This window comes from Dendropsophus ebraccatus, chromosome 8 (assembly GCF_027789765.1).
Source record: "Dendropsophus ebraccatus isolate aDenEbr1 chromosome 8, aDenEbr1.pat, whole genome shotgun sequence".
Taxonomy (NCBI): Eukaryota; Metazoa; Chordata; class Amphibia; order Anura; family Hylidae; genus Dendropsophus; species Dendropsophus ebraccatus.
Genome location: NC_091461.1, coordinates 7,109,870 through 7,135,517, shown reverse-complemented (window position 1 = coordinate 7,135,517; position 25,648 = coordinate 7,109,870). Strand labels below are relative to the sequence as shown.

At 49.5% G+C, this 25,648-nt stretch overlaps 1 protein-coding gene across 3 annotated transcripts in view; it reads right to left on the bottom strand.

Moving 5' to 3' along the window:
• Positions 1-25,648, bottom strand: part of GFRA1 (GDNF family receptor alpha 1) — a 161,528-nt gene that overhangs the window by 95,683 nt on the left and 40,197 nt on the right. The window contains exons 1-2 of one of the 3 annotated variants that reach the window (XM_069979714.1): positions 22,456-22,693; positions 12,365-12,667 (exon numbers count right to left, since the gene is read on the bottom strand). In XM_069979714.1, the coding sequence (XP_069835815.1) occupies positions 12,365-12,667; positions 22,456-22,495 (343 nt within the window). In that variant the 5' untranslated portion in view covers positions 22,496-22,693. Of the gene's footprint in view, positions 1-12,364; positions 12,668-21,601; positions 21,624-22,455; positions 22,694-25,648 lie in introns of those variants that run through there. The other 2 variants (XM_069979716.1, XM_069979715.1) reach the window with 2 other exon arrangements.

Sequence of the window (25,648 nt, the reverse complement as noted above, 5' to 3'; positions counted from 1 at the left end):
CTCCTGCCTCATAGAATCAGGACAGGTCATCAGTATCAGGCAGGTGGGGTCCTCCAGCCTCTAGAATCAGAACAGGTCTCCAGTATCAAACGGGTGGGGGGACCCCCGATGAGACAGCACAGCTCGTCTCCAGGTTAGGTGGAACTGAGTTTCAAAACCTGCACCAAAACTGGAGATAAGAGTGGTGCTGTCTCTGGAATAAAGTGGCCTTGTTTTCCTAAGCCTGATAACCCCTTAAAATCTTAAAGGGATTCTCCACCTTGGGCAGTGGGTTGCTCAACAGTTTGAGTCTTTCTTTAACAATTCCATAAAGCATAGTAATCATTTTTAAACGGGTAGTTAAGAAAAAAATCTTTCAAATCAACTGGTACCAGAAAGTGCCAGAGATTTGTAATTTCTCTTAAAAATTCCCAGTCTTCCAGTACCTATCAGCTGCTGTATGTCCTGCAGGAAGTGGTGCATTCTTTCAGTCTGACACAGTGCTCTCTGCTGCCACCTCTGTCCATTTCAGGAACTGTCCAGAGCAGCAGCAAACAGCAAATCCCCATTGAAAACCTCTCCTGCTCTGGACAGTTCCTGACATGGACAGAGGTGGCAGCAGAGAGCACATACAGCAGCTGATAAGTACTGGAAGAGTGGAGATTTTTTAAGAGAAGTAAATTACAAAACTGTATAACTGAGGGTCCATTTACACAGAAAGATTATTTTACAGATTATCTGCCAAAAATTTGAAGCCAAAGCCAGGAATGGATGGAATGGATTTCTGTTTAAAGTCTGTTTCTGGCTTTGGTTTCAAATCTTTGGCAGATAATCTGTCAGATAATCTTTCTGTGTAAATGGACCCTTAGGGGCCTATTCCACAGTAACGATAATCGGCCGAATCGGCCTCATTTGGCCCGATTCGGCCGATTATCGCTCTGTGAAATAGAGAGAACGATCAGCCGATGATCGTGTCATCGGCTGATCGTTCATTTAGGGCCAGACCAAAAATCATTGTTCCCCCACCGCGCATCAGCAGCAGCATACATTACCTGTCAGGTCTTCTGCTCCGCTTCGTCCTCCTCCCCGGAATGGCCTGTCAGCTGACGGAGCGCTCAGCCAATCACAGGCCGGGACCCCCACGGCCTGTGATTGGCTGAGTGGCCTGTCAGCTGACAGGCCATTCTGAAGCTAGAGCGTGCGGGACCCGGGGAGGAGGACGGAGCGGAGAAGACCTGTAAACGAGCAGCGATCTAGCAGATCGGCGCTCGTTTACATTGTTGATCGGGCCCTATTCGGCCCGTGAAATAGTACCCTTACTGACACCAATTGACTTGAAAGGAATTTTAAGCCTGAGCTATTAAGTCTAATCTGTGATAGAAGAAGCTGCTGGTGGATGGCAGCCCCCAGTAGACTGATACAGGGGGTCCGTCCTGAGGAGCGACCAATCCAAACATATGTCTAAGCAGAGATGGATGACAGCCTGGAATGAGGCAGAACATGAGGCCCCAGGAATACAGAGCCCGGACTCAAAGGAAAGAGACGGAGGAGTCGGGAGAGGAAGGAGCAGCACAAGATGGATGGACCGGGGGATCCTGCCCCTAGACGCTTCACTAAGACTAAAAATAAATGTGACCTCACAGAGACAGAAATAAGGAGACGTGGTGGTGCAGACCTCACTGTGTTTTATCAATGGTGTTACATAGGACTGCAGGTGACATCTACTACATTATCTGTACTCAGAGATATCACTGTTATCTGTGGTGTTACATAGGACTGCATGTTCAGTGTAGGCCAGTGTTCTCCGTCTTATCTCTTTCCAGCTGATGACTATTGTGGAGCATACTGTATATACTATGTGATATTCTTATAACCATGGGCTGACCCCAGTATACTGTATATACTCTTGTTACCATGGGCTGACCCCAGTATACTGTATATACTCTTGTTACCATGGGCTGACCCCAGTATACTGTATATACTATGTTACCATGGGCTGACCCCAGTATACTGTATATACTCTTGTTACCATGGGCTGACCCCAGTATACTGTATATACTATGTTACCATGGGCTGACCCCAGTATACTGTATATACTCTTGTTACCATGGGCTAGGGCTGGGCGATTAATCGAATTAATTCGATTAATCGCCCAGACAGTTAGAATCGATTTGATTTTTTGTGAAAATCGTAAATTCGATTTTCACAAAAAATCATTGCGGGCGGCGCGGTAAAGTGTCGGGTCCGGAGAGAGTTGCAGGACGGCGCGGTGAGGTGCAGGGCCGGCGGTCAGGAGAGATGTGGTATCGGCGGCTCCAGCCTCTTCACAGAGCCGCGGCTGACCTCTCCCGCCCCTTACACGTTAGTGCCGCGCTGAGCTGCGTCCCGCTCTCTTACTGTCACACATGCAGGTCCTGTTCTGTGGAGGAGGCGGCAGGGATCGCAGCAGAAGGAGAGAACGTCACTGCCCGCTGTACAGCTCCAGGACCCGCAGCGACGTTCTCTCCTTCTGCTGCGATCCCTGCCGCCTCCTCCACAGAACGGGACCTGCACGTGTGACAGGAAGAGAGCGGGACGCAGCTCAGCACGGCACTAACGTGTAAGGGGCGGGAGAGGTCAGCCGCGGCTCTGTGAAGAGGCTGGAGCCGCCGGTACCACATCTCTCCTGACTGCCGGCCCTGCACCTCACCGCGCCGTCCTGACACTTTACCACGCCTGCCTAGTCCCCCTCAGCTGCCCCATACCCCCTCAGTGTCCCCTCAGCTGCCCCATACCCCCTCAGCTGCCCCATACCCCCTCAGTGTCCCCTCAACTGCCCCATACCCCCTCAGCTGCCCCATACCCCCTCAGTGTCCCCTCAGCTGCCCCATACCCCCTCAGTGTCCCCTCAGCTGCCCCATACCCCTCAGTGACCGCCAGCCTGCCCCATACCCCTCAGTGACCCCCAGCCTGCCCCATACCCCTCAGTGACCCCCAGCCTGCCTCATACCCCTCAGTGACCCCCAGCCTGCCTCATACCCCTCAGTGACCCCCAGCCTGCCCCATACCCCTCAGTGTCCCCTCAGCTGCCCCATACCCCCTCAGTGTCCCCTCAGCTGCCCCATACCCCCTCAGTGTCCCCTCAGCTGCCCCATACCCCCTCAGCTGCCCCATACCCCCTCAGTGTCCCCTCAGCTGCCCCATACCCCTTAGTGACCCCCAGCCGGCTTCATATCCCTCAGTGACCCCCAGCCTGCCCCATACCCCTCAGTGACCCCCAGCCTGCCCCATACCCCTCAGTGACCCCCAGCCTGCCTCATACCCCTCAGTGACCCCCAGCCTGCCTCATACCCCTCAGTGACCCCCAGCCTGCCCCATACCCCTCAGTGACCCCCAGCCTGCCCCATACCCCTCAGTGACCCCCAGCCTGCCCCATACCCCTCAGTGACCCCCAGCCTGCCCCATACCCCTCAGTGACCCCCAGCCGGCCCCATACCCCTCAGTGACCCCCAGCCTGCCCCATACCCCTCAGTGACCCCCAGCCTGCCCCATACCCCTCAGTGACCCCCAGCCTGCCCCATACCCCTCAGTGACCCCCAGCCTGCCTCATACCCCTCAGTGACCCCCAGCCTGCCTCATACCCCTCAGTGACCCCCAGCCTGCCCCATACCCCTCAGTGACCCCCAGCCTGCCTCATACCCCTCAGTGACCCCCAGCCTGCCCCATACCCACTCAGTGACCCCCAGTCCACCCCATACCCCCTCAGTAGTACTACTACACCCATCATCTATACCTGTACTACTACCACACTCCTCATCTTTACCTGTACTATTACACCCCTTATCCACTATACCCTCACTACTACTCCCTACCTAGATGAAGGCACAAAGAAGATCTCCTACACTATATGGGGGCACAGAGTACATAGGGCATATATTTGGGAAAACTACTTATATGGGGCACACAATGTGTTTGTCTACTACATGGGGGCACAGGAGGAGCACTGTTACACTGGGAAACAATATAGTTGTCTCAAACGTCAATAAAATCGTATCTGATGCTGCAGGGAGAAAAATGTCCTATTTATTTAGCAAAAACAAAAAAAATCGAGATTTAAATCGAGAATCGTCCAAAATTTTTTAAAAATCGAGATTTTATTTTTTGGCCATATCGCCCAGCCCTACCATGGGCTGACCCCAGTATACTGTATATACTATGTTACCATGGGCTGACCCCAGTATACTGTATATACTCTTGTTACCATGGGCTGACCCCAGTATACTGTATATACTATGTTACCATGGGCTGACCCCAGTATACTGTATATACTATGTTACCATGGCCTGACCCCTGTATACTGTATATACTCTTACCATGGGCTGACCCGGGTATACTGTATATACTATGTTACCATGGGCTGCCCCTGGTATACTGTATATACTATGTTACCATGGACTGACCCCGGTATACTGTATATACTATGTTACCATGGCCTGACCCCGGTATACTGTATATGCTCTTACCATGGGCTGACCCCAGTATACTGTATATACTCTGTTACCATGGGCTGACCCCAGTATACTGTATATACTCTTACCATGGGCTGACCCTGGTATACTGTATATACTATGTTACCATGGGCTGACCCCAGTATACTGTATATACTCTTGTTACCATGGCCTGACCCTGGTATACTGTATATACTATGTTACCATGGCCTGACCCCGGTATACTGTATATACTATGTTACCATGGCCTGACCCCGGTATACTGTATATGCTCTTACCATGGGCTGACCCGGGTATACTGTATATACTATGTTACCATGGCCTGACCCCGGTATACTGTATATGCTCTTACCATGGGCTGACCCCAGTATACTGTATATACTATGTTACCATGGCCTGACCCTGGTATACTGTATATACTATGTTACCATGGCCTGACCCCGGTATACTGTATATGCTCTTACCATGGGCTGACCCGGGTATACTGTATATACTATGTTACCATGGCCTGACCCTGGTATACTGTATATATTCCGTTACCATGGCCTGACCCTGGTATACTGTATATACTCTTACCATGGGCTGACCCCGGTATACTGTATATGCTCTTACCATGGGCTGACCCGGGTATACTGTATATACTATGTTACCATGGGCTGACCCCGGTATACTGTATATACTATGTTACCATGGCCTGACCCCGGTATACTGTATATACTCTGTTACCATGGGCTGAGCCCAGTGTACTGTATACACTCTGTTACAATGGCCTGCCCCCCGGATACGGTGGGGTCCTCTGTCGGCCCCAGACCCCTCCACCTGCCTGTGATTGGAGACGTTCAGCTCTCCCTCGTCCCTGGGGATCTGGTGCAGGTTTCTAATGAACATCGCTCTTCTTCCTACAGACCCGGATTATTCAATACAATTGATTTTCTCCTTGAATAGAACAGACACCTGGAGGTAATGGGCTGACGCCTTCTCTATCCGTACACTCACCAAGTCTGCGGTCCTGAAGGGGTTAAGTGTGGTTGGGTTTTATAGCCAGGGAAACATTATTTACTCCTAGTAACGGAGCGGTGAGACGGGACCGCACATCTGCTGTTTATGATCCTCTTAATGTACCAACTGCACAGGCTGGGAGCCATTATAATGCACTGCCGTAGTGCCGCTCCATTCCCTGTCCGGCACCAGCCTAGAACAGTCAGCCGTAATAAATTACATTTACACAGGACTGACTGGATTGGGACTGCACGGCCCTCGCTGGGACGCAGCAGAAATACCGGATCACTATTGTAGAGCTAACAAAGGCGACTTCTAACCAAACTACAGGGTAGCTTCCTGGGATCCTCCAGTTCATGGCGGCCACAAGAGCCAGACATGGCCGGGGCCTGCAGTACAAGGCCGGGATCGGAGTCTGTATGTTCTCCCGGCTGCTTGTTCTCAAAAGATCTATACCAGAAACCCAGCATCCTATCAACACAGGGCTCTGTATACCGCAGATTATTACACTATAAGGCTATGTTCACACAACATACGTTTCCTATTAATCATGGCCGTTGCTGCCGATTTGAAACAATGGCCGTGATTGTTAGGAAACTTACGTTGTGCTGCCATCTATGGAATCCCGGCTGGAGTGTTTACACACTGTATACAATCCGGCTGGGATCGCTAGCGGCCGCACAGAAAACTGACATGTCAGTTTTGTGCGGCCACTATTCATTGAATAGCGGCCACACAACCCTGACAGTGCACACAGTGGAGAGTGTGACTCCGGCCGAACTCTCCATTGTGTTTAATGATTAATTGGGATGCGGGTGCACATGGATGCGCCTGCATCCCAATTCAACACAAATGAAGATTAACTGGCCGCTACTGCAGTACTGGTCCGGATGATCTTCACTAACACAGGCCGTTCTGTGAACCGGCCGGGTCACAGAACAGCTGGTGTTTCACGCTGTGTGAACCTGGCCTTATACTCCAGAGCTGCACTCACTATTCTGCTGGTGACGTCACTGTGTACATACATTACATTACTGATCCTGTACTGGTCCTGAGTTACATCCTTTATTACACCCCAGAGCTTCACTCACTATTCTGCTGGTGGGATCACTGTGTACATACATTACATTACTGATCCTGAGTTACATCCTATATTATACCCCAGAGCTGCACTCACTATTCTGCTGGTGGGATCACTGTGTACATATATTACATTACTGATCCTGAGTTACATCCTGTATTATACTCCAGAGCTGCACTCACTATTCTGCTTGTGTGGTGCCTGTGTACATACATACATTACTGATCCTGTACTGATCCTGAGTATTATACTCCAGAGCTGCACTCACTATTCTGCTGTGTGGTCCCTCTGTACATACATTACATTACTGATCCTGCACTCTCCACACTTACAATCCCCCCCCATCACTCTGGGTGAGGGGTGAGTGTTGACCCCAGCCCGGTAAGGTCAGGTAGCCCCCTCCCTGCTTTGTTGGTGGGTTCTGGTGGATTAGAGCCATCTGTTCCCCGGATGGTGCAGATGAGAGGGCGCAGCACAGGGATAAATTAGATCATGGGGTCAGGGCCTGCTTAGTATGACAATGGGGATGTTGATGTCAGTAAGTGATGTGTGCGGTGCAGTCACTGGGCCCCCCAGCTTCTGACATTCAGCAGCCGCCTGTGGGGTCAGGGATCAGCTGCCGCCTCACCGCCCCAACATTACCATCCCTTTTAATTGACAATGAATTTACAAAATGCAACGGTTGTGTTTCTGAGCCCCTGACATTTCATCTGCGGAGGGGGCTGGGGTGACACACTGTGACGGCAGCCCAGCACATGACTGCAGCACACACTGGCATCTAGCCTCCGCACAGATCCCATCAGCAGCCACTCAGGACTATAGCCCACCAGCCCGATAGTAACTATAGGAACTGATTGGTAATGACCGCAGGATTTTTCTATGAAAATGACCTGTAGATGGCAGTAGGGTATTGTTCAGCTTTACTTATACGAGTTCTGCACTGAAAGTACACAATATAAATAGGAGAGATCGAGGTATATATTAACACCGGGGCAGTATATAATAACACAGGACCAGTATATAGTAACGTAAGACCAGTACATAATAACACAGGGCCAGTATATAACAACACAGGGCCAGTATATAACAACACAGGGCCAGTATATAACAACACAGGGCCAGTATATAACAACACAGGGCCAGTATATAACAACACAGGGCCAGTATATAATAACACAGGGCCAGTATATAATAACACAGGGCCAGTATATAACAACACAGGGCCAGTATATAATAACACAGGGCCAGTATATAATAACACAAGACCAGTATAGTCATGGCCAAAAGTTTTGAGAATGATACAAATATTAATTTTTACAAAGTCTACTGCTTCAGTTTTTAAAATGGCAATTTGCATATACTCCACAATGTTATACACAGAGATCAGCTTAACAGCAATTACTCGCAAAGTCAATATTTGCCTAGAAAATAAACTTTATCCCCCAAAACACATTTCACCATCATTGCAGCCCTGCCTTACAAGGAGCAGCTAACATTGTTTCAGTGATCGCTCCAGTAACACAGGTGTGGGTGTGGATGAGGACAGGGCAGGAGATCAATCTGTCATGGTTAAGTAAGAATGACACCACTGGACACTTTAAAAGGAGGCTGGTGCTTAGCATCATTGTTTCTCTTCTGTTAACCATGGTTATCTCTAAAGAAACACGTGCAGTCATCATTGCACTGCACAAAAATGGCCTAACAGGGAAGAGTATCGCAGCTAGAAAGATTGTACCTCAGTCAACAATCTATCGCATCATCAAGAACTTCAAGGAGAGAGGTTCCATTGTTGCCAAAAAGGCTCCAGGGCGCCCAAGAAAGACCAGCAGGTGCCAGGACGTCTCTTAAAAGTGTTTCAGCTGCGGGATGGGGCTACCAGCAGTGCAGAGCTTGCTCAGGAATGGCAGCAGGCAGGTGTGAGGGCATCTGCACTGTGCACTGTGAGACTGCGGAGACTCTTGGAGCAAGGCCTGGTCTCAAGGAGGGCAGCAAAGAAGCCACTTCTCTCCAGAAAAAACATCAGGGACAGACTGATATTCTGCAAAAGGTCCAGGGAGTGGACTGCTGAGGACTGGGGGAAAGGTCCAGGGAGTGGACTGCTGAGGACTGGGGGAAAGGTCCAGGGAGGGGACTGCTGAGGACTGGGGGAAAGGTCCAGGGAGTGGACTGCTGAGGACTGGGGGAAAGGTCCAGGGAGTGGACTGCTGAGGACTGGGGAAAAGGTCCAGGGAGTGGACTGCTGAGGACTGGGGGAAAGTCATTGTCTCTGATGAATCCCCTTTCTGATTGTTTGGGACATCTGGAAAACAGCTTATTGGGAGAAGACGAGGTAAGCGCTACCACCAGTCTTGTCTCATGCCAACTGTAACCGGCATCCTGAAACCATTCATGTGTGGGGTTGCTTCTCAGCCAAGGGAATCGGCTCTCTCACAGTCTTGCCTAAAAACACGGCCATGAATAAAGAGCGGTCCCAGAATATCCTCCAAGAGCAACTTCTCCCAACCGTCCAAGAGCAGTTTGGCCATCAACAACGCCTTTTCCAGCATGATGGAGCACCTTGCCATAAAGCAAAGGTGATAACTACATGGCTCAGGGAACAAAACATAGATTTTGGGTCCATGGCCTGGAAACTCCCCAGATCTTAATCCCATTGAGAACTTGTGGTCAATCATCAAGAGACGGGTGGACAAACAAAAACCAACAAATTCTGACAAAATGCGAGCATTGATTGTGCAAGAATGGACGGCTATCAGTCAGGATTTGGTCCAGAAGTTGATTGAGAGCAGCCGGGAGAATTGCAGAGGTCCTGAAGAAGCCGCGACACTGCAAATATTATAGACTTGCTGCAGTAACTCATTCTAACTGTCAGTATAAGATTCTGTTACTCAGAATATGATTGCAATTATATTTCTGTATGTGATAAAAACATCTGACAAACACACAGAAAAAACAGAGGGCAGCAGATCATGGGAAATTATATTTGTGTCATTCTCAAAACTTTTGGCCATGACTGTATAGTAACACTGGGCCACTATATAATAACATAAAACCAGTACAGTATATAACAAGACAGGGCCAGTATATAATAACACAGGGCTAGTATATAACATAAGACTAGTATATAATAACAGAGAGCAAGTATATAACACAAGACCAGTATATAGAAACACAGGACCAGTATATAATAATGTAAGACCAGTATATAATTACATAGGTCTAGTATATAACACAAGACCAGTATATAGTAACACATGGCCAGAATATAATAACACAAGACCAGCATATATAACATATGACCACTATATAATAACAGAAGGCCAGTGTATAACAGTTCTAGTACGTGACCAGTATACCTTGGTTTAAGAGTAACTTGGATTAACAACATTTTGCAAGAAGAGCTCACAGTTTTTCAAAATTGTGACTTGGTGTAAGAGCATCGCTTTGGTGTAAGAGCTCCCTGTACTGAGTGGGAGGGGGAGTGGGGGAGGGGCATGGTCTGCATAGCGGGGTCTACAGCTCTGTACTCTGACCCAGGAAGTCTACGTCACCTTCCAAATCATATCAGATCCACTTCAGGCTGGGGCTTACATCAGGGGACAGGACTGTGGAGGTAATCTCTCCATAGCTGTAACCCTTCTCTCCCCAGACAGAGAGTGCTGCTATACTGTACTCACATACAATATACCCTGCTCATTCCTTCATGCTCCCTGCAGTCTCTGTCAGCCCTTGTGTTTCCCATCCTCTCCATTCCTGCTATAATGTGCCTGCACTCACACTCAGCTATACACACTGCTGCTATAATGTGCCTGCACTCACTCAGCTATACACAGTGCTGCTATAGTGTGCCTGCACTTACACTCAGCTATACACACTGCTGCTATAATGGGCCTACACTTACACTCAGCCATTCATATAATAAATATTAATAATACACTAAGAACAGTACATAATACTGTCCAACCAGGAGAATATAATACAGTACAACCAGTATACATTACATCCCCAGTATATAAGATTAGAATATAACATTGTACAACCAGTATACATTACGTCACCAGTATATAGGAGGAGAATATAATACTGTACAACCAGTATACATTAAATCACCAGTATATAGGAGGAGAATATAATAATAAACAACCAGTGTATAATAGGATAACTATAAAATACTGTAAATATGTTCACCTCTAGTAAAAACTAGTATATAATACTGCAGGTATGATATAGTAAGTATATAAGATCAGTATATAGTGTAAGTAATAGAGCTGGTATATTATAGTGTACGGCCAGTATGTATAATATAACCTGTATATAAGACAAGTATATAGTGTTAGTAATAGAGCTAGTATATTATAGTGTACACCTATTATGTATGATATAACCTGTATATAACTCCATTATATACTGTATGTAGCAGAGCTAGTATAGTAGTGCCTCAACGTACGATATTAATTGGTTCCAGGACGACCATTGTATGTTGAAAATATTGTATGTTGAGATTAAAATTTATAACCAGTACATAAGACCAGTATATAGTGTAAGTAATAGAGCTAGTATATTATAGTGTACAGCCAGTATGAATGATATAACCTGTATATAAGACCAGTATATAGTGTAAGTAATAGAGCTAGTATATTATAGTGTACAGCCAGTATGAATGATATAACCTGTATATAAGACCAGTATATAGTGTAAGTAATAGAGCTAGTATATTATAGTGCACACCTATTATGTATGATATAACCTGTATATAAGACCAGTATATAGTGTAAGTAATAGAGCTAGTATATTATAGTGTACAGCCAGTATGAATGATATAACCTGTATGTAAGACCAGTATATAGTGTAAGTAATAGAGCTAGTATATTATAGTGTACAGCCAGTATGAATGATATAACCTGTATATAAGACAGTATATAGTGTAAGTAATAGAGCTAGTATATTATAGTGCACACCTATTATGTATGATATAACCTGTATATAAGACCAGTATATAGTGTAAGTAATAGAGCTAGTATATTATAGTGTACGGCCAGTATGTATAATATAACCTGTATATAAGACCAGTATATAGTGTAAGTAATAGAGCTAGTATATTATAGTGTACGGCCAGTATGTATAATATAACCTGTATATAAGACCAGTATATAGTGTAAGTAATAGAGCTAGTATATTATAGTGCACACCTATTATGTATGATATAACCTGTATATAAGACCAGTATATAGTGTAAGTAATAGAGCTAGTATATTATAGTGTAAGGCCAGTATTAATGATATAACCTGTATATAAGACCAGTATATAGTGTAAGTAATAGAGCTAGTATATTATAGTGTACAGCCAGTATGAATGATATAACCTGTATATAAGACAGTATATAGTGTAAGTAATAGAGCTAGTATATTATAGTGTACACCTATTATGTATGATATAACCTGTATATAAGACCAGTATATAGTGTAAGTAATAGAGCTAGTATATTAAAGTGTACACCTATTATGTATGATATAACCTGTATATAGACCAGTATATAGTGTAAGTAATAGAGCATATAATAGCTTAGAAACAGTAGAGTTATTCTGGGGTCCTCATCCAATATAGGATGAATGTGAATACTCTGCTATAGTCACCCACAGCAGGTATCTAGCTTTGCCGTCATCCCTCAGGCCACATGATCACCAGTATAGAGGAGGGTTTAACCTCATGGGCGGATCCTCTTGAACTGGTCCCACCCCTGAGGAGCAGTATATACCAGTCGATGTCAGACTGTAGAGGACTGGTGTAGTGGCCGGTATGTGTGATTGATGGGGTCACCTACCCTGTAGGATCTGGTACATGCTCCAGTATATCCTTAGGCAGTTCTTCTCCTTCTTCATTCCTCGCTTACAGCGGCAGTTGTACAGGGATTTCTGTTTCAGCGCCTCAGTGGCGTTCTTGCACTCGTCCTTGGCCTCCAGACCGGTGACTTTGCTGAAGTTGGTCTCTTTCCCGGCCACGCACTGGCGCAGAGTCCTGTATTTGGCGCTGCACTCCGCCTCTTTCAGGCACTGCTCATTGGCTCTTACACAGTCCAGTCGGTCCCCAGATGGCAGCCGCTTCAACTCGGCAGACAGAACGGCATCTGCGGCAGCAAAGAGAGACACAAAGTGACATGATGAGTATCAGTACTGTGCTACAGAGAGGTGACATGATGAGTACTGTGCTATAGAGAGGTGACATGATGAGTATCAGTACTGTGCTATAGAGAGGTGACATGATGAGTATCAGTACTGTGCTATAGAGAGGTGACATGATAAGTACTGTGCTATAGAGAGGTGACATGATGAGTACTGTGCTATAGAGAGGTGACATGATGAGTATCAGTACTGTGCTACAGAGAGGTGACATGATGAGTACTGTGCTATAGAGAGGTGACATGATGAGTACTGTGCTATAGAGAGGGGACATGATGAGTATCAGTACTGTGCTATATGCTATAGAGAGGTGACATGATGAGTATCAGTACTGTGCTATAGAGAGGGGACATGATGAGTACTGTGCTATAGAGAGGGGACATGATGAGTATCAGTACTGTGCTATAGAGAGGTGACATGATGAGTACTGTGCTATAGAGAGGGGACATGATGAGTATCAGTACTGTGCTATATGCTATAGAGAGGTGACATGATGAGTATCAGTACTGTGCTATAGAGAGGTGACATGATGAGTACTGTGCTATAGAGAGGGGACATGATGAGTACTGTGCTATAGAGAGGCGACATGATGAGTACTGTGCTATAGAGAGGCGACATGATGAGTACTGTGCTATAGAGAGGCGACATGATGAGTACTGTGCTATAGAGAGGCGACATGATGAGTATTAGGCCCCTGCTCTGCCTGTGGCAATAGGCATGGCGCGGTCACTGCACTATATCTGGCATTGCATGAGCAGATGACAGGACCCTCTGTACCCGCATCCTTTGGGCTCACAGCTGCAGCGCGGACAGATTCCATGGACTTTGCGGAGGCACCATCTCATCATGTACAGTGAACAGAGAGGACTACAACCCTCATCATCACCCATATTCTGCCCCCCCCCAACTATTTCTTCCGCTTCATATATAGTATAGAATAAATCAACCTGGACCTGAGACATCAGAGATGAGACACAAAAGTGACGCCCGGGACTCAGAGGGTATTTACACTTGTAGACGTCCCCAGAAAATCCCTCATTGTTCTCACTTATTCAAGAGGTAAACTGAGAGGACTTCTCAGATCAGTGAAGCAGCAACCGGACAAAGGAGCCCAGGATCAGAGGAACCACTCCCATCATCCCTGACCCCAGGAGCTCACACTCCTAATCTCCTATCACACACAGTATATCATCACCCCCACCATCCCTGATTCGAGGAGCTCACATTCTAATCTCCTATGACACACAGTGTATCATAACTCCCATCATCCCTGACCCCAGGAGCTCACACTCTAATCTCCTATCACACACAGTGTATCATTACTCCCATCATCCCTGACCCCAGGAGTTCACACTCTAATCTACCATCTCACACAATACAAAAGATGAAATTTCCCAATAAGAGTAAAAAGACAGAACATTCCGTTTCCTTATCCTATAGAGACAGACTAGTTGGTACCTGGTCTACAGCGCCCCCTGGCTGCCACACCAGGAATCTGTGCAGAGTTTCACCTTCCAGTCAGTGTAATAAGCAGACAATGTGCTCCCCCTCTGCTCCATATACATTCTATATACCACGTGTCACTGCTATAGGGGGCAGCTGCTATGGTGTTACAGTGTCTGACACCATGAGGATGAGGAGTTCACCGAGACTCCAGCTGAGATGGAAGGCTTCTCTATTGCTTGCTATTCCCAGACACAAGAACCAGTGCTGTCCTGAGACAACTCCCAGTGATGTCCTCCATTTTCCAGTAGTCTCCTCCATACTCCTAGAGACATATTCCAATGGTCTCCTCCATACTTGTAGGGACACGTCATAGTGGTCTCCTCCATACTTGTAGAGACATTTCATAATGGTCTCTCCATACTCCTAGAGATATTTCATAGTGGTCTCCTCCATACTCCTGGAGACATATCATAGTGGTCACCTCCATACTTGTAGAGACACGTCATAGTGGTCTCCTCCATACTTGTAGAGACATTTCATAGTGGTCTCCTCCATACTCCTAGAGACATATTCCAATGGTCTCCTCCATACTTGTAGAGACACGCCATAGTGGTCTCCTCCATACTTGTAGGGACACGTCATAGTGGTCTCCTCCATACTTGTAGAGACATTTCATAGTGGTCTCCTCCATACTTGTAGAAACATTTCATAGTGGTCACCTCCATACTCCTGGAGACATTTCATAGTGGTCACCTCCATACTCCTGGAGACATTTCATAGTGGTCACCTCCATACTCCTGGAGACATATCATAGTGGTCACCTCCATACTCCTGGAGACATATCATAGTGGTCACCTCCATACTCCTGGAGACATTTCATAGTGGTCACCTCCATACTCCTGGAGACATATCATAGTGGTCATCTCCATACTCCTGGAGACATATCATAGTGGTCACCTCCATACTCCTGCAGACATATCATAGTGGTCACCTCCATACTCCTGGAGACATTTCATAGTGGTCTCCTCCATACTTGTAGAGACATTTCATAGTGGTCACCTCCATACTCCTGGAGACATATCATAGTGATCTCCTCCATACTCCTGGAGACATATAGTGGTCACCTCCATACTCCTGGAGACATATCATAGTGGCCTCCTCTATACTCCTGGAGACATTTCATAGTGGTCTCCTCCATACTCCTGGAAACATTTCATAGTGGTCTCCTCCATACTTGTAGAGACATTTCATAGTGGTCTCTCCATACTTGTAGAGATATTTCATAGTGGTCTCCTCCATACTTGTAGAGACATTTCATAGTGGTCTCCTCCATACTCCAGGAGACATTTCATAGTGGTCTCCTCCATACTCCATCAGACATTTCATAGTGGTCACCTCCATACTCATAGAGACTTTTCATAGAGGTTTTCTCCATACTTGTACAGACATCGCTTTGTAGTATGCTAAACGGTCCAGAGATTTCTTTCCCTCTAGTATCCTCCACACTTGTAAGGCCACACATACAGACAATAGTCTCCGTGCTCTTGGAGATAGAGGCCCACTATCTCCAGTACACTCTGTTGCCTCCATACCCCCAGAATCAGTAACTGGTTATGGCCTCCTCCTTCCCATAGACTCAGGTGTTTTGATCTTTTGTCCAGCGGCATCCTCCATCCTCTCCTATGTCCTAGCCTCCTCCATGGGTCACCAGTATTGGCCTCCATTATCCAGCAGCATCCACCTCTCTCCTATGTCCTAGCCTCCTCTATGGGTCACCAGTATTGGCCTCCATCGTCCAGCGACATCCTCCATCCTCTCCTATGTCCTAGCCTCCTCCATGGGTCACCAGTATTGGCCTCCATTATCCAGCAGCATCCACCTCTCTCCTATGTCCTAGCCTCCTCTATGGGTCACCAGTATTGGCCTCCATCGTCCAGAGACATCCTCCATCCTCTCCTATGTCCTAGCCTCCTCCATGGGTCACCAGTATTGGCCTCCATTATCCAGCAGCATCCACCTCTCTCCTATGTCCTAGCCTCCTATATGGGTCACCAGTATTGGCCTCCATCATCCAGCAGCATCCACCATCCTCTCCTATGTCCAAGCCTCCTTCATAGGTCACCATTATTGGCTTTCATCATCCAGCAGCATCCATCACTCTCTCCTACGTCCTAGCCTCCTCCATAGGTCACCAGTATTGGCCTTCATCATCCAGCAGCATCCACCGTCCTCTATGTCAAAGCGTCCTCCATAGGTCACCAGTTCTGGCTTTCAACATCCAGTACCATCCACCCCTCTCTCCTACGTCCTAGCCTCCTCCATAGGTCACCAGTATTGGCCTCCATCATTCAGCATTCTCCTCCACCCTCTCCTATGTCCTAGCCTCCTCCGTAGGTCACCAGTATTGGCCTCCAGCAGCAGCATCCTTCTCCTATGTCCGAGCCTCCTCCATAGGTCACCAGTATTGGCTTTCATCATCCAACAGCATCCATCACTCTCTCCTACGTCCTGTCCCCATTATTGCTAAGAGGGAAGCAGACGGCTCACCCAGCCCAGGGAATATCACCCTTATTGTATTGCTCACTGTATCAGGTCCCCCCACATGGGGCATTACCAGAGCTGAGCTCTCTATACATCTACAGATCACTGGGCAGTAGCTGGTATTGCCCCCTCCATACACAATGTCCAGGGGAGGCAGTCATGGGCCCGGAGGGCCCCCTGATGGTCACTGTGCACACTGCACCCACACTATGATAAAGCACTAGAGAGGTGTCACCTACACTTGTATTCTATACGTGAAGGGCACTGCCCCACTACTAGTACAATTACCTCTCCCTGATCCCCTCTATAGTGAAAGCTGCACAGTCATTGCAGAAGCTTGAGAGGATGGCGGGCACTGTGCAGCCCAGACAGTGCCCGATCCCTGCCAACTCCAGCAGAGAGCCGTCCAGTTAATCAATGCCATGTCCCCATAGTGCGGAGCAGAAAGGAACAGATGGCGCTGGGTAAATACATCACTGCTGTACAAGGTCTCACTGTCTACATGGGTCCTCTGCTTCCTACTGAATACGGGGGGCACAGGCGGCAGACGAGACAGCAAAGATCTGGAGACAGGGACCCCCTTATACTATGGAGGGGGGGGGGGGGCGCAAAGCGTGGCATGGCATACAGGAGGATCATATAAAGCAGGGATTAGCTATATACTATACTGGAGGATCAGCTCTATAACATACAGCAGGGATCAGCTCTATCCTATACTGGAAGATCAGCTCTATAACATACAGCAGGGATCAGCTACTGTACATACCATACAGCAGGGATCAGCTACTGTACATACCATACAGCAGGGATCAGCTACTGTACATACCATACAGCAGGGATCAGCTACTGTACATACCATACAGCAGGGATCAGCTACTGTACATACCATACAGCAGGGATCAGCTACTGTACATACCATACAGCAGGGATCAGCTACATACCATACAGCAGGGATCAGCTACATACCATACAGCAGGGATCAGCTACATACCATACAGCAGGGATCAGCTACTGTACATACCATACAGCAGGGATCAGCTACATACCATACAGCAGGGATCAGCTATATACTATATGGCAGGGATCAGCTATATACCACACAGCAGGGATCAGCTATATACCACACAGCAGGGATCAGCTATATACCACACAGCAGGGATCAGCTATATACCATACAGCAGGGATCAGCTACATACCATACAACAGGGATCAGCTACATACCATACAGCAGGGATCAGCTATATACCACACAGCAGGGATCTGCTCTATACCATACAGCAGGGATCAGCTATATAACATATATGAGGGATCAGCTATGTACTATACAGCAGGGATCAGCTATGTACTATACAGCAGGGATCAGCTATATACCATACAGCAGGGATCAGCTATATACCATACAGCAGGGATCAGCTACATACTATACAGCAGGGATCAGCTATGTACTATACAGCAGGGATCAGCTATGTACTATACAGCAGGGATCAGCTATATACCATACAGCAGGGATCAGCTATATACTATACGGCAGGGATCAGCTATATACCATACAGCAGGGATCAGCTACATACTATACAGCAGGGATCAGCTATGTACTATACAGCAGGGATCAGCTACATACCATACAGCAGGGATCAGCTATGTACCATACGGCAGGGATCAGCTATGTACTATACGGCAGGGATCAGCTATGTACTATACGGCAGGGATCTGCTATATAGTATACGGCAGGGATCAGCTATGTACTATACGGCAGGGATCAGCTATGTACTATACGGCAGGGATCTGCTATGTACTATACGGCAGGGATCAGCTATATACCACACAGCAGGGATCAGCTATATACCACACAGCAGGGATCAGCTATATACCATACAACAGGGATCAGCTACATACCATACAGCAGGGATCAGCTATATACCACACAGCAGGGATCTGCTCTATACCATACAGCAGGGATCAGCTATATAACATATATGAGGGATCAGCTATGTACTATACAGCAGGGATCAGCTATGTACTATACAGCAGGGATCAGCTATATACCATACAGCAGGGATCAGCTATATACTATACGGCAGGGATCAGCTATATACCATACAGCAGGGATCAGCTACATACTATACAGCAGGGATCAGCTATGTACTATACAGCAGGGATCAGCTACATACCATACAGCAGGGATCAGCTATGTACCATACGGCAGGGATCAGCTATGTACTATACGGCAGGGATCAGCTATGTACTATACGGCAGGGATCTGCTATATACTATACGGCAGGGATCAGCTATGTACTATACGGCAGGGATCAGCTATGTACTATACAGCAGGGATCAGCTATGTACCATACAGCAGGGATCAGCTATATACTATATGGCAGGGATCAGCTATATACTATATGGCAGGGATCAGCTATATACCATATGGCAGGGATCAGCTATATACTATATGGCAGGGATCAGCTATATACCATACAGCAGGGATCAGCTATGTACTATACAGCAGGGATCAGCTATGTACTATACAGCAGGGATCAGCTATATACTATACGGCAGGGATCAGCTATGTACTATACGGCCGGTGCCGCCTGTGATACAATGTATCTACACTGTGTAAATATTGACAAGTAGCAGAGATCAGACGCTGCGGAATAAGCCGCACACAGTGTAGCCGAACACGGATGTAATCGCAGCAGAGTCCATACAGAAAGTCTCACATCTGCGACAATACAGAAAGAGTACGGCCAGTCCCGGGACCCCCAGCCAGGACTCACAGCCAGGACTCAGCCGGGACCAACAGCCAGGACCCCCAGCCAGGACTCAGCCTAGCCGGGACCCACAGGTAGGACTCAGCTGGGACCAACAGCCAGGACTCAGCCGGGACCCCCAGCCAGGACTCAGCCCAGCCGGGACCCCCAGCCAGGACTCAGCCGGGACCCCCAGCCAGGACTCAGCCGGGACCCCCAGCCAGGACTCAGCCGGGACCCACAGCCAGGACTCAGCCGGGACCCACAGCCAGGACTCAGCCGGGACCCACAGCCAGGACTCAGCCGGGACCAACAGCCAGGACTCAGCCGGGACCAACAGCCAGGACCCCCAGCCAGGACTCAGCCTAGCCGGGACCCACAGGTAGGACTCAGCTGGGACCAACAGCCAGGACCCCCAGCCAGGACTCAGCCGGGACCCCCAGCCAGGACTCAGCTGGGACCAACAGCCAGGACCCCCAGCCAGGACCCCCAGCCAGGACTCAGCCCAGCCGGGACCCCCAGCCAGGACTCAGCCCAGCCGGGACCCACAGCCAGGACTCAGCCGGGACCAACAGCCAGGACTCAGCCGGGACCCACAGCCAGGACTCAGCCGGGACCCACAGCCAGGACTCAGCCGGGACCCACAGCCAGGACTCAGCCGGGACCCACAGCCAGGACTCAGCCGGGACCCACAGCCAGGACTCAGCCGGGACCCACAGCCAGGACTCAGCCGGGACCCACAGCCAGGACTCAGCCGGGACCCACAGCCAGGACTCAGCCGGGACCAACAGACAGGACTCAGCCGGGACCAACAGACAGGACTCAGCCGGGACCCACAGACAGGACTCAGCCGGGACCCACAGACAGGACTCAGCCGGGACCCACAGACAGGACTCAGCCGGGACCAACAGACAGGACTCAGCCGGGACCCACAGACAGGACTCAGCCGGGACCCACAGACAGGACTCAGCCGGGACCCACAGACAGGTCCAAAAGCTCCCCCCCCCCCAACAACCTGTTCCCCTGCACCAGAACCAGGACCCCCAATATGACCACTATATACAGGGATCTGGTGAGCCCAGCGCCCCCTGTCCCGATCACTTTATATACTGATCCCGTCCTCCCTTTTACATAGATCCCGCTGCTGATCACTGATCCTCAGGAACTTCTGCAGCCGGGATCCACCGTACAGAATGATCTATAATTCCCAGGAGCAAGTATATACCGCTATATACCGGGGTACACAGTCCCTGAGCGCTATATACCGGGGTACACAGTCCCTGAGCGCTATATACCGGGGTACACAGTCCCTGAGCGCTATATACCGGGGTATACAGTCCCTGAGCGCTATATACCGGGGTACACAGTCCCTGAGCGCTATATACCGGGGTATACAGTCCCTGAGCGCTGTATACCGGGGTATACAGTTCCTGAGCGCTATATACCGGGGTATACAGTCCATGAGCGCTATATACCGGGGTATACAGTCCCTGAGCGCTATATACCGGGGTACACAGTCCCTAAGCGCTATATACCGCTATATGCCGGGGTACACAGTCCCTGACCGCTATATACAGCTATATATCGGGGAATACAGTCCCTGAGCGCTATATATCGGGGTATACAGTCCCTGAGCGCTATATATCGGGGTATACAGTCCCAGTCCCATCACTGTATACAAAGACCCCCTGCACCCAGTCCCATCACTGTATACAGAGACCCCCTGCACCCAGTCCCATCACTGTATACAGAGACCCCCTGCACCCAGTCCCATCACTGTATTCAGAGACCCCCTGCACCCAGTCCCATCACTGTATACAGACCCCCTGCACCCAGTCCCATCACTGTATACAGAGACCCCCTGCACCCAGTCCCATCACTGTATAGAGAGACCCCCTGCACCCAGTCCCATCACTGTATACAGAGACCCCCTGCACCCAGTCCCATCACTGTATACAGAGACCCCCTGCACCCAGTCCCATCACTGTATACAGAGACCCCCTGCACCCAGTCCCATCACTGTATAGAGAGATCAGTCCCGGTAACTCTGTGCCCCGGCTCCTCGGGTCCTGTGATGCCACACACACAGGTGCAGGCACTCAGGGGCAGCAGCAGGTACAGGGTACAGACACAGGTTCAGGCACTCACCCATCAGGGGCAGCAGCAGGTACAGGGTACAGACACAGGTTCAGGCACTCACCCATCAGGGGCAGCAGCAGGTACAGGGTACAGACACACAGGTGCAGGCACTCACCCATCAGGGGCAGCTGCAGGTACAGGGTACAGACACAGGTTCAGGCACTCACCCATCAGGGGCAGCAGCAGGTACAGGGTACACACACACAGGTTCAGGCACTCACCCATCAGGGGCAGCAGCAGGTACAGGGTACAGACACACAGGTTCAGGCACTTACCCATCAGGGGCAGCAGCAGGTACAGGGTACACACACAGGTGCAGGCACTCACCCATCAGGGGCAGCAGCAGGTACAGGATACAGACACACAGGTGCAGGCACTTACCCATCAGGGGCAGCAGCAGGTACAGGGTACAGACACACAGGTGCAGGCACTTACCCATCAGGGGCAGCAGCAGGTACAGGGTACAGACACACAGGTGCAGGCACTCACCCATCAGGGGCAGCAGCAGGTACAGGGTACAGACACAGGTTCAGGCACTCACCCATCAGGGGCAGCAGCAGGTACAGGGTACAGACACACAGGTGCAGGCACTTACCCATCAGGGGCAGCAGCAGGTACAGGGTACAGACACACAGGTGCAGGCACTTACCCATCAGGGGCAGCAGCAGGTACAGGGTACAGACACACAGGTGCAGGCACTTACCCATCAGGGGCAGCAGCAGGTACAGGGTACAGACACAGGTGCAGGCACTCACCCATCAGGGGCAGCAGCAGGTACAGGGTACACACACACAGGTTCAGGCACTTACCCATCAGGGGCAGCAGCAGGTACAGGGTACACACACACAGGTGCAGGCACTTACCCATCAGGGGCAGCAGCAGGTACAGGGTGACACCCAGCATGGTGCCCGATCAGTCACAGATCCAGGACGGGCTCAGCAGGTAACAACATCCCACAAGTTCCCATCCACAGAGAGAGAGGTCCCATCCAGGGGCAGAGGCCAGAGGGGTCCCGGGGGCCACAGATCCACACACCGGCAGCTCCCGGTACAATCCAAGCGGAAGATCCCGGAGCGCAGGAGCCGGAGCTGCAGCCGCACTGAGCGCAGCCGAGGAGTGATCAGTGCAGCCGGACCGACCGGGGGAGGAGACAGGGCGGGAGGGGGAGACAGCACGGGGGGGAGGCCGGGACACCGGGAGGAGACTGGGGTCAGCAGGACGGAACATAGGGGCTCACTGCTATATAAAAGAGGGGGTACTGGGGTGTACTGGGGATGGGGGGCACAGGGTGTACTGGGTATAGGGTCACAGGGTGTGCTGGGGATAGGGGTCACTAGTTGTACTGGGGATAAGGGGGTCACTAGTTGTACTGGGGATAAGGGGGTGACAGGGTGTACTGGGGATAAGGGGGTGACAGGGTGTACTGGGGATAAGGGGGTCACAGAGTGTACTGGGGATAAGGGGGTCACAGGGTGCACTGGGGATGGGGGTCCCTGGGTGCGCTGGGGATGGGGGTCCCTGGGTGTGCTGGGGATGGGGTCACAGGGTATGCACAGAAAATATATGGGGTGTCCAGGAGACAGGCATCAGTGGTTAGTGTCCCTTCATGTCCTCATGCCCCCAGTAAGGGTCACAGGTGAGTAAGTGCCCCACCAGGGGTGGTGAGGGGTGACTGGGATAAGCTAACCAGTGTAGGGAGGCTCAGTGCACCACACACTGGTCATATTAGGGGGGTGCACAATACAAGCACTGAGTACACTGCAGAGGGGGCTGTAGAGCACAGACCAGGCATCAGTTTTACTGGGTAGAGAACAAAGCAGGCACTGGTTATACTGGGTACTGTACAGAGCAGACACAGGTTCTGAGGGGGGGGGGGGTGCAAATACGGAGGGGGCAGAACAGGAACTGGTTATACTGGGTACTGTGCAGAGCAGGCACCACTGGTTATAGTAAGATGGACAGAGCAGGCACTGGTTGGGTGGAGTGGGCACTGGTTGTACTGGGTACAGTACAGAGCAGGCACTGGTTATACTAGGTACTGTACAGAGTAGGTACTGGTTATGGGGGGAAGAGCAGTCACTGGTTATGGGGGAAGAGCAGACACTGGTTATGGGGGGGGGGCAGAGCAGAGACTGGTTACTGGGGGCAGAGCAGACACTGGTTGGGAGGGGGAGCAGTCACTGGTTATGGGGGGGGCAGAGCAAACACTGATTATGGGGGGCAGAGCAGGCACTGGTTATGGGGGGGCAGAGCAGGCACTGGTTATGAGGGGCAGAGCAGGCACTGGTTATGGGGGGGCAGAGCAGGCACTGGTTATGGGGGAGCAGAGCAGGCACTGGTTGTGGTGGGGCAGACTAGGCACTGGTTATGGGGGAGCAGAGCAGGCACTGGTTGTGGTGGGGAAGAGCAGGCACTGGTTATGAGGGGCAGAGCAGGCACTGGTTATGGGGGGAAGAACAGGTACTGGTTATGGGGGGCAGAGCAGGGACTGGTTATGGGATGCAGGGCAGGCACTGGTTGGGGCACAGAGCAAACACTGGTGGTGGTGGGGATGCAGGGCAGGCACTTGTTGGGGGCACAGAGCAAACACTGGTGGTGGTGGGGATGCAGGGCAGGCACTTGTTGGGGGCACAGAGCAAACACTGGTGGTGGTGGGGATGCAGGGCAGGCACTTGTTGGGGGCACAGAGCAAACACTGGTGGTGGAGCTGGGGTTGCAGGGCAGGCACTTGTTGGGGGCACAGAGCAAACACTGGTGGTGGAGCTGGGGTTGCAGGGCAGGCACTGGTTGGGGGCACAGAGCAAACACTGGTGGTGGAGCTGGGGTTGCAGGCCAGGCTGGGGAGGGCGGGTAAGGGCATTTCCTTTCTTTCCAGATGTCTTTGCTGTATCTTCACATCTTCCTATTCTGTAAAGGTTTATACAGTGACAGAGACGGGTTTGGCACCGGAGAAGAGTGCGGTACACAGCTGATACATCTCTGCAGTGATCTCATCTGTATCCCCAGGACTGGTGAGTAAGAGATCCGTACACGACAAACACTCAGGACCAAGGACTGGACAGAACAGGGGAAGATGAGGCAGGGATGACAGAAGGGCTGGTGAGTAAGAGATGCCAGTGGGCATTCATGAATGGCATATAGCTGTATGCCAGGAGCAGTGGAGAGGTATATACATATAGCTGTATACCAGGAGCAGTGGAGAGGTATATACATATAGCTGTATACTAGGAGCAGTGGAGAGGTATATACATATAGCTGTATACTAGGAGCAGTGGAGAGGTATATACATATAGCTGTATACTAGGAGCAGTGGATAGGTATATACATATAGCTGTATGCCAGGAGCAGTGGAGAGGTATATACATATAGCTGTATACCAGGAGCAGTGGAGAGGTATATACATATAGCTGTATACTAGGAGCAGTGGAGAGGTATATACATATAGCTGTATACCAGGAGCAGTGGAGAGGTATATACATATAGCTGTATACTAGGAGCAGTGGAGAGGTATATACATATAGCTGTATACCAGGAGCAGTGGAGAGGTATATACATATAGCTGTATACTAGGAGCAGTGGAGAGGTATATACATATAGCTGTATACCAGGAGCAGTGGAGAGGTATATACATATAGCTGTATACTAGGAGCAGTGGAGAGGTATATACATATAGCTGTATGCCAGGAGCAGTGGAGAGGTATATACATATAGCTGTATGCCAGGAGCAGTGGAGAGGTATATACATATAGCTGTATACCAGGAGCAGTGGAGAGGTATATACATATAGCTGTATACTAGGAGCAGTGGAGAGGTATATACATATAGCTGTATACTAGGAGCAGTGGATAGGTATATACATATAGCTGTATGCCAGGAGCAGTGGAGAGGTATATACATATAGCTGTATACCAGGAGCAGTGGAGAGGTATATACATATAGCTGTATACTAGGAGCAGTGGAGAGGTATATACATATAGCTGTATACCAGGAGCAGTGGAGAGGTATATACATATAGCTGTATGCCAGGAGCAGTGGAGAGGTATATACATATAGCTG